The sequence below is a fragment of the Solanum tuberosum genome, unplaced genomic scaffold (assembly GCF_000226075.1).
Source record: "Solanum tuberosum cultivar DM 1-3 516 R44 unplaced genomic scaffold, SolTub_3.0 scf00202, whole genome shotgun sequence".
Lineage (NCBI taxonomy): Eukaryota > Viridiplantae > Streptophyta > Magnoliopsida > Solanales > Solanaceae > Solanum > Solanum tuberosum.
In genome coordinates, this window is record NW_006239128.1 from 110,209 (window position 1) to 129,563 (window position 19,355).

The window sequence follows — 19,355 nt, forward strand, 5'->3', positions numbered from 1 at the left end:
GGTGGGGGGGACAGATATTTTACCTTTCATTGCGGAAAATTCTCGAATCATTGCAGTTAATGGGAATGGAAAAAATTTGTCAACATGATAATGTCGTTAAGGAGCCTTTACTTATCAAAGGCTTATAGTTAAGGAGCCATTTATTTTTTACTTAGTTAATCAGGGAGAGCAAAATCTGACTCGCAGTAATAGCTAGAGGCCACTGGATTCGAACTTCTAATACCACAGTTTTGAAAACTGTGATTCTGTGACTTGTACGTTGTTACTTCGTTATGGTATCTTTATTTATGGTGGAAAATATGTGCACACGTGTATGACTATGCATCCACCAAATAAACAAATAGCATGGAAATCCTATAGAAACTTTTTTGCATCTGGATGCCTTTCCCAATAGAAGTGTCAGAAGATTTTGTTATAGCATTGCCTCACAATGCTTTGAGAATCACACTCAACCAAAGCACATGCTCATTTTTTCATTAAATGATGCATCAAAGGATTCTGCTGCTTTGGGATCCTTGCAAGACTATTGAACTTATTGGCATTGCCTTCTTCATTATAACTACAAGTCCTCTGATTCTGTCGCTGCTTCTTGTTAACTCATCACTAGCCATGACTTTTGACAATGATAGTGACATTAATAGGTTCCTCGGGCATCAGCTAGCGCTGTGGCATTTGGCATGGGTCTGTTTAGTGGAAAAGGGAAGCTTGGACCAGGAGGTTATCGAGCTTTTGCTGTTACAAGTGAAAGCCGTGCAAGTGATACAGTTTTGAGATTTCATGATTGTTGTCAAAGCTACAAGGTATGCTTGCAAAATTTATTTGGTGGCAGTCTTTATGTAGCTTAAATCAAAATTAATTTGCAGTTGGTAGGTTATTGAGGTTTTCCTTATTAATTGAGACTTCATTTTCTGATGCAAGTACATCAAACCTGGAATCTAGTGCACTGAGAAACTCAGAATACAAAATATTTCAGCTTCTAAATTCAGATTAATTTGATCATGACCATCAGAGGCCCATTTTCTTAGCTGTTTTTTTTTTTTTTTTTTGCATTTTGACTTCAAAAGGAGTGAAGTTGATGATGATAATCAGTCTGTTTGGGTCCCAGTCATTGTTCACTGGCTATTACATAACTTTTATTCATACTAGTAACCCAGTCCCAATCATCTATACTTCAGATAAATGCAATCAACATGATCATGCATAGAGAGTGCTGACATATAGCAACAGATTTTAAGTTCCTTATTACTTTGCTAAGCCTAGTGGCATTGTTGGAATTTCAGCACTAAGAATGGTTTTCAGCAGAAACTAGTGGTCTATCTTTTCCAATTGACATGACCTTTTTCCTTAACCGACTAAGTTCCCATCTCTTTGAAATAAGCAGCACATAAATGAAAACTCTAGAGAATGTCAACTTTGATCAGACATGCATTTTTTGAGAAAATACCTTTCTCTCATTACAATCATTATTTTGAGTGTACCCTCTACTAAACCTTGTTTTGAGCATATCCCCTTATTAATTCCTGTAGGATCTCCTCTCTAGTTAAACTAGGCAACGACTATCTGAGATGGAAGAAGTAGAAAGGAAGAACCACGGGAAACATCCTTTTCATGATAAATAAGAACCATGGCCTTTCTCAAAATAATAAAAACCATGGGAAAGATAACAGTGAATCCTTATCCAGATTTTGAGCTGCTAGTTGTCCAAAGTGATATGAACAACTTAAAAAGTTCATCCCTGGGAATCACCAGGAGATACTTGCCCAGTATAAAGTGCAATCTTGGCTTTGTTGATAGATAAAGTGCTACGACCTTAGGGTGTCTTACCAATTTAAAAATTGAAACAGGGAAGTCTTTAAGGGAATATTTATGACTTAGGCGTCAGATATGTCCTAATTCAGATGGGTCAACGAGGTATCTTGCATCAAAGATCTTGAATATTCATTATTTTCCTAAATAGCACGTTGTGTATCCGAACTTCCCTCTCCCAGCATTTTTTGTTTCTCCTGCACCTGCTTGCCTTACTGCTGATTTGGATCCTTTCTCTATATGCAGATACACACACTACTATTTGATTTGTGAGATGACTTAGAAAGATAGTTTACATGACAGTTCTTTCTGGTGACAGGATTTTAGGAAAAGTCAGGAACCAACTGTAAAGAAGCTCAAAGAACCTGTATTAGATGAAATTACTCATGAACTAGTGAAGCAATACGGGCTTAATTTTACAAAACAGGATGTATCTTCTCTATGGTTTTTATGCAAACAGGTTAGTATTGCACTAGTGTTCCAGTGGTGCAAAACTATCTTCAACATTTTATTTGTTTATTTAGATCTGAGGATAGTAATTTGTTTTTAATTGACTGCTCCAACAGGAAGCTTCACTGTTGAACATCACCAATCAAGCTTGCAGTCTATTCAGCCCAGCAGAGGTATTTTGAGTTAATCCCTTTTTCCATGGTTCCTCATGAACTTAATAAACAGAAGGGAAAGTGAGCAGGGGCTTATATGTTCCTAGGTTTTGCTAGTCAATTAGTTTTGGTTCCTGTGTTGTAAGGAGCTCTCCTTTGTTTTTCTTAGGTCATAACTGGGAAAATTGGGACGGGATGCATGATTAAGCTAATTTGATTGATGTTTGATTAAAAGTAGTCAACCCCTATTACAATTTTTTTTTTCTGGTGTACAAAGTATCTGCATTTTGTCATTGGCATAGGAATTTGAAGCCTTGTTGTTTCAAACCATCCTTATTGACAAGTTATCATTTAGGTTTCTTTGCTGGAATGGGCCGACGATTTGGAGTTATTCATACTAAAGGGCTATGGTAATTCACTAAATTACCGAATGGGAGTGCCGCTACTTGAGGATGTAATTCAATCCATGGAACAGGCAATTAAGGCTAAAGAAGGTAATGTCAATTGAAGTAGCATTATCTCGTTTTGTTTTTTCCTTGGAGGGTTGCAGGGGTTCAGATGGTTGTTCACTATGGTCCATTGATAGCTTATTTCCCTTACCTTCCTCATACGACAAGATTTAAGAGGAAGAAATAATTCGAAAAAAGTGAAGTGAACTCCTTAATCCTTGGAGTTGTACTCAATCAAAAAGAGTTGCTAGAGATGGAGAGGAGATTATTCCTCTCCTTATCAAATGGAGGCCAAGTAGGGGAAGTATTTCTCTTCTTGTAAAGAAAGACCAGGCCCACTTCGTTATATGTCATATAGATCTCATATAACCTGCGAACTTATAAATTTTGTCCATATTCCATTACTCTCTTAGTAAGCTGTCCTTTTCAATTGCTATCTAGGAGACTGTTAGATAAGTGTAGGGAGTGGAGACTTTGTTGCACCAATTACTTGATTACCGTTATTGTTAGTAATGAGTATCTTTTTTTCTCAAGATCGTTTTTGTTTTGCCTATTCATATCTTCTATGGAATTTAATCTCTTTAGAGGTGGAAATTTGATATCTGGTGCTCTTGTTTTATGTGATTTCTCCTCCATTAGAAGGATATGCTCCCGGGAGCTATGAAAAAGCAAGACTACGTTTTGCTCATGCAGAAACTCTGCTTCCTTTTTCATGCTTGATCGGACTCTTTCTTGAAGAATCTGGTGAGTGTTCATACAATAAGATGGTTTTAAGCTCTACTACCTCCGGTTTCTTAATCAATTTTATGCACTTGAATGTTTCAGAATTTGAACTAATACAAAGAGAGCAGACATTGCAATACCCTCCTAAGCCTCCTAAAACAAGAAACTGGCGGGGAAATATGGTGGCACCTTTTGCTGGAAATAACATGCTAGTCCTTTACAGCTGTGTGTCAGACAACTCAAGCAAGTATTTTGTTAAAGTGCTGCACAATGAACGGCCCATTCCAATACCAGTAAGTTTTCTGATTCCAGCATCCGTGGTCCTTGCTTTGGGATCATACATCAGTTATTACCGGTCTTCAAGGTTCTCCCTTTACTTCTCATTTTTAACTTCTGAAAAAGGACTCACCGGCTGTGATGTCCTTACTTCCAACTTAAAAGAGGTTTTGCCAACAGTGAAGTTACAAATTCATGAAAGTTCTCTGAAGTTGCAACTTACTTTTTTGTCCCCGAACTAATCCCAGGAAGTACACAAATCTCACTAGTTTGTGCGGACAGCCCGCAATATACTCATGTTTTAGTTTAGCATTCTTTTTTTAGGGGTTCTTAGGAGTCACCACATTTCATGCATTTTCTTCACTAACTTCTAATTGGGAATGATGTCGCTTGTCAGGATGAACACTCGCAAAATGGCTACCTGTACCGCAATGGGCACAAATTTACATCCACAAATTTTTCTGCTGTCAATTATTATTCTTCCTTTCTAATCTTTTGATGCTTCTATTTCTGTATGTTCATAGGGTTGCAATGGCTCAGATTCTTGCCCATTTGAAGTATTTAAGGTACGACTTCTTACATTTGACCAGATGATACAATTTAGTGTGACGTCGACCATCTCTTACATGTCATAAATGCCTTCCTCCAGGAAAGAATAGCTGCTCCTCACTTGAAACATGACTACAGCGCTCTTTGCAATGTGAATTTGGAACAAAAAAAGGATTCTGCCCCCGGTATGTTCTCGCAAATGTTTGGTTGGATTTTCTCACCGAGGAATGCTGATACACCCGCCCAGAAGGTTGAGCTATAACATCTTTACACGGTTTCTTTCTTTTCGTTCACCGTGTGTTTTATGATCCTGATTCAGCCAGCAACCAACAAGTGCCCTGGTGTGAGATACAATTTTGTTTGGAAAATGTATCTTGTATTATCAAGTTTTTTTTCTTTCTGGTGGCTGGTTTAACCATAGGGTAGACAAAACGAGAATTAATACCTGTAGTTATTACATCTGCAAATCTATTGCTCAGTTTGTTTTTCTGCGTTTCGTATGTTTTATGTATGACTGCTAATGTTAATGCAAAATAACTGAGGATATTTTGGAGCCCAAAGAATCTGCAGTCCACTAGTTTATTATTGGTTCAAGTACTTCTATCCAAACACGTAACGATTTATCTATAAATTTAACTTCAAACACCTTAGTGTTCTTTTCAGAATTTGGTGCTTATCGACAACTTTGAATCAACTCTTAACCAAGCACTTAGTTGGCGTACGACACATCATATGTTAATTAATAAGCTTACTTGCACAATTTTGCAGATCTTGAAGAGTTATAATAAAATGAGAGCAGCAGCTGCTATGCAAACCATTTACAATAGCCTGCAGGTTTTGGATTCTACCAAACATTATACTTATCTATGTAGTTTCTGAAGATGTGGGATTATCTAAATAACATTAAATCAGAAATAATGGGTAGTATAAAAGAATCAAGGGATCGTATAATGTGTCAAGTAGGACAAGAGAACGAGTTACCAAAATCTCGAGCTAACCTAACCAACCTGAGGTCTACCAATTTGACCATTTACAAGCCGGTAACCTCATCACAACCACCCATGGTTCCTGCAGAATGCAATTGCATCACTCCCATCAGACCATTGTGAAACTTTGGACTATCAAATTGGAATTGCAGGCAGAACCCCTAGTATTCACAGGAGGCAAATCTCTCTCAAGCTCCACGTGATAAAAAGTTCTCTGTTGTTCTGCACAGCTGCCTTGATTAACGATGCCAGACTTTTCTTGACTGATAATATCCGTGTTATGAATCTATGTTATGTAATGTCGGATGAATAAGCTTTCCATAGGTCTCATTATGGTGAGAACACAGGAAAGGCATATGTCATGAGATTCATAGTCGATGGTAATTTGCCATTTGGGTAATGAGCATTAGAAATCATCAGCCCTATGATTTTCTCTTCTGAAATAAATATTACCATCATATTTAGACCTTTGGCAAGGGCACTTCGGTAGACAGTGAAGAAATGAGATCTTCTCGTGATTGGGATCTCCTGCTCTGGAGACGTTGTTGGCTTCTGTGTGGTGACCAGAAGGAACCTGTGGTACTACTTTCATATTGCATCTGCCCCAAGCTACCTGATGAAAAACTGTGCGCTACACTACTAGACGATGAGTATAAGGAAGATTCAGCAAGCTGGATACCGTTGCCACCAAAACAATGCACAGTGTCAAATGGTCTCTGTTGAGTATTAGCAATTGTTGGACTGAGTGGCATCTTCACTCTTCCTTCACCTGAAAAGACAAAATTGGCACGATCTAAGAAGGATATAAGAGAAATAGTGCTGATAGGAACTGCAGTAGAAGTTACAACAGAGAACTATATAGTGTTACAACCATGGTGTCCTTTTTTCTACTTTTTTTTTTACCAAGCAAAGTTTCAATATTAAATAACGAGACAGCATCACAAGTGTGTATTGATAAACATAACTCAACAACTGGTGTTATCTTCTCACTTTAATATCATAATATCACCACAATCATTACTTCTAGTTGCCAAAAGGTAATCTTCTGAGTCAATATTAATGGTTAAATCAGAATTGCTCCTTTAGAAGATGACATTATAATTTATATGGCAGCAAGAAAAGATCATAAGTTGAGGAAACTGGCTATGAAAGAAGCATAACAACTTCCATTCAACTACACTACGTTGAAGTCCTAATATGACTATTAGATACTACATTGATCTGAAATCTAGATCCATTACTAGCCCTCGAGCTGCATTGACAACCGATAAAGAAACGATTGCTGTGTTGTTTGGTGTGACTTCATAAGAAAATTTGCTCTTTTTTTAATTCAGTGAAACCATCATATTTTCTCCAAATTAGACTTCGAAATGAATACTAGTAATAAAAAAGTACCAAGTTTTAGTATAAAAAATTTCCAATAAACAGATAAAAATGGCACAGAGGTGAACATGCATAACAGCGTAAAGATGTTTTTGATTTGTGTATAGCATGCAAGCAATATTCCAGTCCATAAATATTATTAGTGCATTATCAGATACCCCAAAGAGATCAACTATCAGAAGAAAAAGCAATTAAATTCTTTTTTTTTAATTTCCCTAACGAAGGCAGCATTCAACATATTCTAAACTAGAATAGCACAGTACACATGCTTTTCAGAAGAAATTACCTGTTATAACAGGACTCCACCGCTTGAAATTGAAAGGTGCTGGAATGTTGATTATAGATGTGGATGAAGCATTATTATTCCTGAAAAGGGGAAGATATGCCCTACGGAAGAACCTGGGCATCCACTTGCCAACACATGATAATGTACAAAGAAGAACAGCTAATGAAGCAAACAAAATAGCAAAAACAACAGCTGGGTGCATCTTCATGAGCAATAGCTTGTAACTAATAAGTTCCGCCCCAGTTGAAACTGCCTTTCCAGCTTCCGACAGCGCAACACCTAGTGTCCAAGTAATACTTCCGGAACCAATGGTTACTTGACTATCAGTAATGTGCAAGCCTTCTCTCAGCAAAGAGACAATATATGGTGCCCTGAAGCAATACTGTTCTATGAAAGGCTGAGGTGCAACACTAGTCTTTGCAACATCCCAAGTCTTATCACAAAATTCCCGACCCTTTTCTAATACATCATCCAGCGCAGCATCAGGGGTCAAGTTGAAAAAACGATATACCACAAAGAAACCAGACATAGCATAGAACTGGCCAAAGGGACGAGGAAGATTTTCTGCAAGAGCACAGGGCTGCAACTCACAATCAATTCCTGAACTTTTGTTAGACCATTCAGACAAATTAACAGCAAATTTTGCAAGTGAACTGCATTCTTCCCATTTTGGGTCTCCAACCAGCTGAACGCGAACTCCGGGCTTTCCCTCTTTACTTGCAACTTCTCTCCCACTAGAAGGATTGCCACCTTCTTGGTATAGGGAAACACAATGAGTACAGATATATTGCTCCTTGTAACCAGAATTCAGACATGGATGCTTGATCTCAATGTTTCCACTGGTGAGATCTGCATCACTGATCTTGGGAAGCCTTTTGAGAAGTTGAACTACAGACTTGTCAAAAGCATCATTCAGGCCATATCCTTCTAAGGAATAAGCAGTAAGATGATGATTAACGGCGCCAATATTCAGTTCTAAACTAGTTTCGTCAGGGAGACTTTCCTTGCTCTCAAAAGTAACCTGCAGTGATGAGCCGCCTAAGTCAAGTGCACCAAATGTTCCCTTTTTAGGTTTTGCTCCCAATATACCAGTATGATAATTCATAGCTATCCATCCAAAATAAGCTTCCTCCATGCCCGTGATAGTTTTGACCCATTCCCTCTTGCATAAAAAAGGAGAACTTTTCAGAATGGACCAAGCATTGTTAAGAAGCCATTCCGAGTCTGAATTTGGCAGCCTGCGGACCCCAGCCGTAGCATGAAGATAGAGATAAGTAGTTTTATGTGCATGCCTAGGGATTTGCTTTGCTGCCCATTTTATTAGTGGCTTGATTGCTCTTTTCAAGCCAGACGTGTTGTGCACCAACTTGTCAAATCCGGGTTCTGTCTCCATTCTGTTATAAGCCCGTCCACTCTGTAATCTTGAGTTTCTTTGGAAACTCTCTGGAAGTGATCTCAATACAATAGGGAGATCGTTATCTTTTACATAGTTAGGGGATGCTTGATATACATAAACACGAGTCCCAGTGCTGCCACAATCAAGCACAACATAATACTTTGAGTCTCTACTGAATAAGTTAAAATGGAAAAACATCACATATAGGAGAAACGCAACCAATAGCAAGCACAGGAGAACAAAGATAACTCGCGTCCATTTTGTTCGTGCAGAAGTGACTGTCGGTGTTCCCTTCACCTTGGAGAAGCTTGTACCCAAATTTTCTCTCTTGAAAAGATTCAGCCGTTTTAAATTAGTTGAATCCCTCTCTATTTCAGGGTTAGGACCACCATCTTCCAGATCAAGGCGCCGGTATGCAGAAAGATCTTGAAGGGAGGAGGAAAGTCTCAACTTGTTCTTCTGATCTAAGCTGGAAACATTAAGTGAACCTGGAAGAGGTGGTAATCCCGATGATGGATATGGACTGTTAGATGTCTTTGGGGTCGAGAAACGAGCCACTGCAGCAGAAACAATTTCTGTAACTTTGTTAAGCAGCATCCTTGCAGAGATTACAAGTTCTACGCAAAGTTACCCTTCACACCAGAGTTTTCTAGTCCATTCTTCCATTTGTACATGAAAAGCTCATTGACTATCATTATACAGTAGATAAGTCTTGTAAGCATAGCAAATGATACACTAATTGCACCTGTAAAGGAGAAGTACCCTGCAGGGATTATCCCAAAAGGAACAAGCAAATATTAAAAACAAATCAAAATCATTTGAACATGGTGTAATAGTAAGGAGAACTAAAGAGGAGCTAAAACCATAGATATCCAGAGGTCACTCTTCGGTCTAGCTAGAACATGCTACAGTATGACTTTAGTAATTACGTTAGTATGTACCCAATGAAGTTCATCATACGTGATGCAACTCAACTAAAGATGAGATGAGACAAAAAGATCCATCATCATAAAAGTACATGCTTAGTTTATAGTTAATGCACTAAGTCACTAACACAGAATGTTCTTATGGATATTCCAGAAGTTCAAATATCAGTCATATTTATGGTCTATGGATGTCACTGGCTTAACTCTACCTATATGACCTTTGCATAGCCAGCCTCATGTCCAATTAAAAGGGGAAGGGTGATGGTTAATTGATAACTAATGTATCAACAGCCATGATATCATGAATCTTCCAATTTTTTTGTTGTTTTATATAATAGTGCGGAATAGATATAAGAGGAGGATTTATATACCCACCCCAACTAGTATGGGACTAAGACTTGGTCAACTGAAATATCTCCACCTTCATTCATCCTAGAGTTTTACTCTAGAATATAAAATATTTTACGTATACGGAGTTATAAGATAATAAGCATGCCACTACTGATGGATCAAATGAATTGAACATACAATACCACTCATCACGTCAGTCGCAGGCTTCTTATAGCATACACAAGTTAATATTTACATCATTATTCAAATTCGCTCACTGAGACCCCAACCCCCACCCACCCCCTAATCCAAATGTAATTCACATTCTTTTCACCAATTTACCGAGGCTAAACTTACAAGAGTTTTCAACACATCCAACAATCAACGGTAGCAGTAAAAAGTTACTCAAAAAGAAAGGAAATCAATTAGCACATTCAATTTTCAGTGTGAATTCGGATACTGATCTCTTAATCTGTTCGAAATAAAATTTATACATATATATACTTCCTGAAAATAGGATAATCACAATTTTTTGTAGTTAAAATGCCATTATTCTTTAGGACACAATGAAGTGTGAAAAAAAAATATCAGCACTAGAAACTATATCTTCTGTAACAATGAACAACTGAAAATTCAATCAGCACATTCAATTTTCAGTGTAATCCAGATACTGATTCTTTCTTAATCTGTTCAGAAAAAAAATTATACACGTATGCATATGATAGTAGAATAATCACATTTTGTAGTGAAAATGACATTAACTATTTTAGGCTAATGAAGTTACAAGAAAATCAGTATTAGATAAACTGTAAATACAATCAGCACATTCAATTTTCAGTGTATATCCGGTACTGATTCCTTCTTAATCTGTTCAAAACAAAATTCATACAATTATACACTGCATGAGAGTAGGATAATCACAGTTTTTTGTAGTTAAAATGCCATTATCAAGTTATCCAGTATTCAATAACTAGATCTTCCGTAACAATGGACAACTGAAAATTCAATCAGTATGAATCCGAATATTAGTTTCTTATACATTAATATACTACATAAAAGTACAGTACCTTATGTAAAAAAAAAAATACTACATAAAAGTAGGACAATCACAATTTTTTTGTAGTTAATATGCAATTATTATTATTCTTTTAGGCGAACGGAGTACTGAAATCCAGCATTGGATAAACTGAAAACTCAATCAGCACATTCATTTTTCAGTGTAAATCCAGATACTGATTCCTGAATCTCTTCAAAACAAAATTTATACAATTATACACTACATGACAGTAGAATAAACACAGTTTTTTTTAAAGTTAAAATGCCACTATTTTTATAGGCAAACGGAGTTACTAAAAAATCAGCATTAGATAAACTGAAATTCAATCAACACATTCAATTTTCAGTGTAAATCCAGATACTGATTCCTTAATCTGTTCGAATTTATTTTTTTATACAATTATACACTACATGAGAGTAGAATAACCACAGATTTTTGTAGTTAAAATGCCATTATTTTATTTTTTTAGGCAAACGGAGTTACTAAAAAATCAGCATTAGATAAACTGAAAATTCAATCAGCACATTCAATTTTCAGTGTAAAACCGGATACTAATTCCTTCTTAATCTGTTCGAAACAAAATCATACAATTATACACTACATGAGAGTAGATCAATCACAGTTTTTTTCCGTTGTTAAAATGACATAAACTCTTTAGTCGAACGGTGTTACAAAAAATCAGCATTCAATAACTAGATCTTCAACCAAAATCACTAAATCATAGTAATAAGCAATCGCGAAAGTTACAAATCCTTAAATCAAATCAAACCAGTAGATAAATTCACAAAAATGCATATGAAAATCAGTAAAAATAACTCACGGATCGGTGAAGAAGAAGAAAAACGTCGGTGCAGTAGAACGGAGTGTGAATCGTTTTGCTGTGGCCTTCAGTTACGCCGAGATCGTGAAGAAGAAGTGAAAATGAAGCAGATCTAAATGGAGATTAGAGAAGAATTTAGCAACAAACTGAGTCTTCCGCGTTTGAACGACTCCACCATCCTCTTCTTACTTCTTACCTTTCTCTCTCTATTTCTCTCTCTACTGAAAGGGTCGTAAGTTTCACTAAGCACTACACCAAAAGTTCAAATACAATTTCAGTTTATTATATTTTTCATTTTTCATATGTAAAATTAAAAATATATATATGAAAATCAAGCATTTGGCCATAAAATTTTAAAAGTTATTATATTGGATAGTATGTTTTAGGTAAATTAATTAAATTGGTTGATTTTTTCAGTTATTAGATTAGAAAAAATATATTCAATTTTTAATATTCTTCCAAAAATGATAATCAAATTCCCAACTTTTAAAATTTCAAATAAAATGAATAATATTAAATTTTCGTGGTCAAATATGAAACACCTTCTTTGTTTCACAAAAAAATTACTTTTATCCCGTCTAATTTTTTTTATGAAAATTGATCTCTTTCTTATTATAATAAGAAAAAATGTTTCATTCTTTTTATTCATCATAATAAAATTTTGATTCGAATGTATTTTTAAAAACCATCACGAAATGTCAATATCGATGGGTAATTTGAATTTATTTTCTACGAGAAATTTAAACATATAGATTTACATATTTCGAAATAAAGTCTTTTAATAATAAAGGACTAATATAATTCATATGAAACAATTCGTATAAATTAACAAAAAAAATGAAATTCAGTAATTTTAAATAGTATGAAGACAAAATTGAGCATTTCCTTTGTGTTAGTTAAGAAAAAATAATTAAAATAGTATGTGTTTGTTAGTTCACATCAATTGATTTTGTTTTTAGTTATTCCTGACTTACCTTTAATATCACAAATTCAAGATGAATCGATAATTAGTCATTGCTTCAAATTTGAAGACATCAATTATCTCATCTTTCTCAAATTCTCTAGTAAGAGTGAAGTAATCGGAAAAAATTCTCTCTCACAATCAATCCAAGAGTGTTTCCTAATTCTCCCTAATATTAACTATATAATTTGAATCTCGAAAAATAAATATCAAGAGACAATTTGAGTCTACAAAATGTCGTCGTTTCCGAATTAGGCAAAAATCCATTACTTTTTTTTTTTTTTTTTTACAGATAAGTCATGCGTTTTGAATTTGGCAGTTAGCAGTTTTGTCAGTTGTCTATTTGGCCACTAGGCACTAATCCATTGCTTTATGACGTTAATTGTCAGTGTTTTGCCAAAATTAAGGGAAATAATTCCAAATTAGTGTAGTTATCATTTTATATTTTTTAATGTTGCTATTAAGTACTCCTACTATTTAATATTTGGAAAAATCTTTTTGACCAGAAAATTTGGCCAAAATTATATTTTATCTATGTTATTTTACCTTTTTAAATATTTTTACCCTTTTAATTTTAATACCTTTTAACTAAAAAAAATGAAAAAAAACATCAATTTATTTTATTTTTAAAAAAAAATAATTAAATTTTCTGGCCAAATAATATTTAAAACATTTTTCAGGATTCGTTTGGTTTGAATTCAAGTTATGATGAGATAAGTTATGATGAAATTAGTTATGATGGGATAAGTTATACTAAGATTATTTTTTATTGAGTGTTTGATTTGTTGTATTGAAAATAATAAATCTTAAGAACAATATATATGTTTACAAAAATATCCTTCATGAATATGAAAAGTAATGTATAAAAAGTGTTTAAAGGGATATTTTTGTCATTTAGTCATTTTATGTCGGGATTACTATACCACCCAAGGGAAGGGACTCGGTACTAATTATTAATCTCCGAATAAGTTATTCCGGACTTGCCAACCAAACAACAAATTAAGTAACACTATAATTTAATCCCATGACTATTTGAAGTTATCCTTCACACCAAAGTATTAAATTTAATATATTCAAATAGTAATATAGCAATGTTACTCCTATTATTTATTATTTCTTAAGGTGTGTACTCAGTGGCGGATCTAGGATTAATATAGTAATGTTACTCGCGGATCTAGGATTCTAAGGTTGTCGGTACTTTGAAAGTGACGGAATAAAAAATGTAAAAAAAAAACATATTAAATTCGAACCCAGGGTCAACAACACCAAAAGAGCCTTAAGCACCCACCAAGAGCTAATGGACCTGTTAGATCATTTATTCATTAGGTGCTTTATATACTCACAAGTACCTCTTAATTTCTACTTAGATATATATATTTTGAGACGAGATTAATGGGTGCTAGAGCACCCGATGAACTCTATGTGGGTCCGTCCCTGTGTGTACCAAATCAATAGTGGACAGTTACAGTTGAACAGAAAGAGTAACACTTTGTTTGAATTGCGCATTGTAGGATCCGTTCAAAAATAGTAAAATAAAATAGTTTCACCACGACATCACAATCGATGTTAGTCTCTTAGCTTTATTTTACTGGATCGATCCTTCCCAGTAAAATGCGGCATGTTCGAATTCTGATCGCTTTTACGCGAGAAAGGACTTTGGTAAAATTGGTAAGAACATTATATTGTTTTGCCCTTTTCGTGATGTGCGTGCTTAGCTTGTGGTAGCAATAATCGATGAGCTCCACTTTTCTCAAAAGTGAATTTTCCATTTGTCAAATTAAAAAGAAGTGGAACACATTGAAATACTTTTCAATCTTTGTTGTTGGTGATGTTATAATTGGACCGACACTCCAAGACACTGTTTATTTTCTTAAAAAGATATAATTAAATTTAGATTTGTACATAATGTTTATTTTCGAGAATCGATGCTCTTAACACAATTTTTTTCGTTCCCAAGAGCTTGAACCCAAGACTTTTACAAAAAGGTGGAGAAATCTCAACTATTCCATTATAATTCATATTGTTGTTCTCTTTCTCTCTAACACCTATCCGGTTGTTACTCAGTGTGTTTGTATTGTTAGTTTAAATACAATATTTGTTTTGATTGTTACATTAATTTTATAGTATCGTATCGTTTCGTTTAAATCCATCGTTGGGTAACAACGAAAAGTTCCATTTTGTGTAACGACCGATTTAGTGTGATCATGTCGTTACCTTATTATTTTATCTTTACTTATTATTTAATAATCTTATTGTATACAACTTTACCTTACCTTCTTATAGTAATTCTACCTCCGTACTCTACTTTTCTTTTATCAGTCAAATTTTTTGTGTGTGATATTATATAACGATATAGAACGTACGATCTATAACATAATATGATATAATAAAATATATTATGAAATAATACGTAATAACCATCCAAACATAATTTAGTTTTGTCTACTCCAGTCCTTGACCGGGTAATTGACTTTGTCCGATTGCTCTCTTCGAATTTATATAGCTATGAATTATGATCATTAAATTTTAAAAAAATTTAAATTCATAAAATAATTTAGACTACATCAACTTCAAGATAATAGTTCAAAATAATGTGGCCATTCAAGTCAAATAAATGAAATAATATAATGTTATGTATGTAGATGACATGTTTTAGCTAATGAAAATTGGAGCTTGTCATCAGAGAAATATGATTAATTAGTCAATTTAAATCGACTAATCAAATCACATATTCTTCTGTAAAAATATAAATATGGTCCTTGTAAGTTGTAACTCGTAAAATGATTGAAATTAAGAACAAGAACCAAGAAAGAGCTTGTGGATATATAAAAACCAAATATTTCTACAAATTCAAGCAATCAAGTTTTAAGTGTGAAAACGAAAGAAAATCAACCAAAGTGTTCAAGATCAAATTACTTATCGTAAACTCTATATTCATTATTTGTGGCAATTATTCAAGTGTTCCTGAGAAATAATTCAAATTTAAGTTCATAATGGAGATTCAAAATCAAGCTACTCGTACTTTTGAATCTAAATCGAATTCAAGTTCAACTTATAAAGTTTATATTATTATTGAAAAAATTAAGTATTATTATAAAGATTGGGACATTCATTATACTTTGAATCAAATATATTATTACATTTGTCGCTCAATTTTCATGTCTTGATGGAGTACTATTTTTTTCGACTTGAAATTTGTTGTTTATAATGACACCCTTTATTTTTAATCAATCCTCTAAAAATATCATATTTATATAAAATATTCAAAAACAATTAATTTCAAAATAATCATTCTATTCATAAGATGATTGACATCTATAAGACTACTAGACATCGGAGCCCGTGCTAGCACGGGCCCAATATGTATCATTTTTTGTTTCAATTTATGTGACAAAGACAAAATTAAAGAGTTAATCAAACTTTAATATTAATTTAAAATAGTTTAAATTTTTAAATATTGTTAACTATGGTAAAAAAAAATTGATGTCTTTTATAATAAAATTTCGAGATTCAACAATTTTTTTGTCTTTAAAATATTCTATTGTTAATTACTGTAAATTATTGTACTTTCTAAGTAATTTTCAAATAATATATATTATTTCATTTGTCCAATTTATGTGTCACCGATAAAATTTGAAGAGTTAATCAGATCTTTTACATATTTTTATATCTTTTGAATATTTAAGTAAATAATTATTGTGATTTATAATATTTTATACAATTATTTTTAAAAAAATAAACAACAAACAAAACGAATTCATCATAGGAAAATTACCAAAGCATCCTTCAATACATCAATAATGGGTCCCACTTTTTGTTTAAAAAAATATGCATATTGGGAGGATATTTTTGTCCTAAGTGGAAATAGAATAAGTATAAAGCATTAAAGTCTTTTAAAATTTTAAATTGTTAATTCTTATTGTATGATTTGTAATACTTTTTCGTGATTTTCAAATAATAGAGGTCATTTCTTCTTTCTCAATTTTTGTAGTACTAAAAAATTTTTGAGATTCAATCAATTTTTTTTGTCTTTGAAATATTTCTAGCTGTTAATTACTGTAATTTATAGTACTTTCTAAGAAATTTTCAAATAATATATATTATTTCATTTGTCCCAATTTATGTGTCACCGGTAAAATTTGAAGAGTCAATCAGATCTTTTATATATTTTTATAACTTTTGAATATTTAAGTAAATAATTATTGTGATTTATAATATTTTATACAATTATTTAAAAAAAATTAAACAACAAACAAAACGAATTCATCATAGGAAAATTACCAAAGCATCCTTCAATACATCAATAATGGGTCCCACTTTTTGTTTAAAAAAATATGCATATTGGGAGGATATTTTTGTCCAAAGTGGAAATATTGTGTAAAAAATGTGTATTTATTGTGATTTTGAATGTTTTATGGGGTAATAGGACGCACACAAAGTTAAGGTGTCTTTTTGAAAATCTAGGACAACTTCAAGTATCACTTAATGTTTTTTACTCCTTTTGGTTGAAAGCTAACAAGATAGTTATAATGTAACTGAATAGATATAAAAATCTTTTTAAATGAAGTACTCCTTTTGGTTGAAAGCTAACAAGATAGTTACAATGTAACTAAATACTATAAAAATCTTTGCATTGTAGCTTATTATATATAGATATCTCTGCATTCTCTTTGCATTCTAGCTTATTATATATAGAATAACCTACTTTTGACCATTTTCACTTTTTTTCTTTTTTCGAATTCTTTGTTATGCATTTTCTTGAGCTGGAGGTCTATTGGAGACAACCTATGTACCTTCCAAGATAGGAGTAAGGTCTGTGCGTACGCATTACCTTTTTCCAGCCCCACATGTGAAATTTTACACTAGATATATTATTATTGTAGCTTGTTTTAGACCACACATTTCAAAAATTTGCTCCTTTTCTAAATTTCGTATCCAATAAATATAATCACATAAATTGAAACAGAAAAAAATACAATATTTTTTTACTTTAGAATACACCATTATTCTTGTCCATGAAATTTCCTTCCTTCTAAGTTCAATCAATCCCCCTAAAAGACTTTTCTCCTTCAATGCCATTGGTAAACTTATTTACAACTTCATTATTGTGGAAACTTATGCAGAGCATAAAAATAATAAAGTTTAAAAAAACATTCTCTTGCCAGTTGAATCTTTATTAACTAACATGTATTAGTTAAATTTAATAATTAGCCCGTCTAGCTCAGTTGGTAGAGCGCAAGGCTCTTAACCTTGTGGTCGTGGGTTCGAGCCCCACGGTGGGCGCAATTTTTTCTTTTTTCCCCTTCACATAAGGTATTCAACGAAAATGATTGAACTTTCTAGTTTTTGGAAATTGATTTTTATCTTTTACATTGTTTTTTTTGTCCCGCTACTTGATGAGAATAACCTTGAATTATTGAACTTTCTAGTTTTTGAAAATTGATTTTTATCCTTCACATTGTTTTTTTTTTTGTCTCGCTACTTGATGAGAATAACCTTGAATTATAGTTGTGAGAGGACATGTTTTTTAAGACTACTTTATATTCTTAGTTTTAGAAATTATTTTTTATCCTTTGCATTGTATATTTCTTTCTCTCGATACTTAACAAGAATAACCGTGAATTACAGTGGTGAGAAGGTTAAATTTTTTTAAGACCACTTTATAGAATTGATGTATAACAATGAAGTCATAACGAGCTATTTGTAGATGGAGAATGATTGCACAAGCGTGACGTGTGTAATAGAAGGTTGTTCCTCTCGTGCATATGCGACACATCTTAGACGTGGGACATGTATCATGCTAACTCATCATGTGCAATGACAAGTGTCGTATGTGCTGACTGTCGTATTAATTCATCAGGCGTGGTGACAAAATCATGCATGCTTACATGTATGATATATCATGTTGATCAATTATACTTGTGTAATACGTATTACGTTTCTCAGCCAATTTTGTTGTACATTTATGTATAGACACTTCCTAATTATGAAAATAGCCACTTAAATCTCCATATTCCATCAAAGCGTAAAGTTACTTAATTATACTAGGAGTTAACTAACTTTCGAGACAACAAAAAAGAAATTAAGGAAAAAACAAAATTAATTTTCTTATTTGTAAAAGATAATTTAATAACTTCCTAACATAAAAAAAAAATTAAAAATGAAAAAAATAACTATTTATGAAATTAGTCGTCGGCAAGATTGGATTTAGTCAAGAGTGTTGCAGTGGCCAACCATGCTCCATACCTATTGAGCCAGTCCACCTAAATCATTATTTCTCACACAAGTGGGAGGTTGTAAAAAAAAAAGGGTAAAAAAGTCAAATTTATTTTTGAAATATGCGAAATGGAACAAATTTATTCCGTGGTTAATAATTGGAGTCAAATATACCTTTAACGTTATTAAATGGGGTTAAATTTGCCTTTATTTTCAAAAGGCAGAAGATTGATATTTGTAATGTTGTATATTCAGCAATTAAGATTTATCGTTTTAAACGAAAGTAAACTAAGCCTTTCACGTAATTATCATCGATGTATATTAGTTGAACTCATTTTGAAATAATAATAGTAATACAATACAATAGGTAAAAAAATTTCAAATAAGATGTAAACATGAGAGTACATGTTAGTTGTTACACACAAATGGTAACATTCAAAGTTCCCTTATTCCAGCCACCACAGATTCTCTTGTCAGCTGATAAATTCTTCCCATGGCCCATGGGCTCCATCCCTCTTTGTCTTTTTCCCTTTTTTTTTTCAACAACATATTTAATAAAATTCTACCAGTCGAGTTTGATGAGTGTACA

The 19,355-nt window shown here is 33.2% G+C and overlaps 2 protein-coding genes and 1 non-coding gene across 3 annotated transcripts in view; 2 read left to right on the forward strand and 1 right to left on the reverse strand.

Moving 5' to 3' along the window:
* Positions 1–4,968, forward strand: part of LOC102580208 (multiple inositol polyphosphate phosphatase 1-like) — an 8,622-nt gene extending 3,654 nt beyond the window's left edge. The window contains exons 4-11 of the mRNA XM_006355583.2: positions 642–800; positions 2,126–2,266; positions 2,373–2,429; positions 2,764–2,902; positions 3,497–3,601; positions 3,683–3,873; positions 4,381–4,422; positions 4,506–4,968. Coding sequence (XP_006355645.1) covers positions 642–800; positions 2,126–2,266; positions 2,373–2,429; positions 2,764–2,902; positions 3,497–3,601; positions 3,683–3,873; positions 4,381–4,422; positions 4,506–4,667 — 996 coding nt within the window. The 3' untranslated portion in view covers positions 4,668–4,968. The remainder of the gene's footprint in view (positions 1–641; positions 801–2,125; positions 2,267–2,372; positions 2,430–2,763; positions 2,903–3,496; positions 3,602–3,682; positions 3,874–4,380; positions 4,423–4,505) is intronic.
* A 243-nt stretch (positions 4,969–5,211) lies between these two features.
* Positions 5,212–11,844, reverse strand: LOC102580775 (probable apyrase 7). The gene is made up of 3 exons (XM_006355584.2): positions 11,590–11,844; positions 7,061–9,219; positions 5,212–6,160 (listed from the first exon to the last, which is right to left on the reverse strand). The coding sequence occupies exons 2-3, from the start codon at positions 9,051–9,053 to the stop codon at positions 5,853–5,855; spliced, it is 2,301 nt and encodes a 766-aa protein (XP_006355646.1). The 5' UTR covers positions 9,054–9,219; positions 11,590–11,844; the 3' UTR covers positions 5,212–5,852.
* A 5,916-nt stretch (positions 11,845–17,760) lies between these two features.
* Positions 17,761–17,833, forward strand: TRNAK-CUU (transfer RNA lysine (anticodon CUU)). The gene has a single exon. It is a non-coding gene; the product is annotated as a tRNA-Lys (tRNA).
* The last annotated feature ends 1,522 nt before the right edge of the window (positions 17,834–19,355 follow it).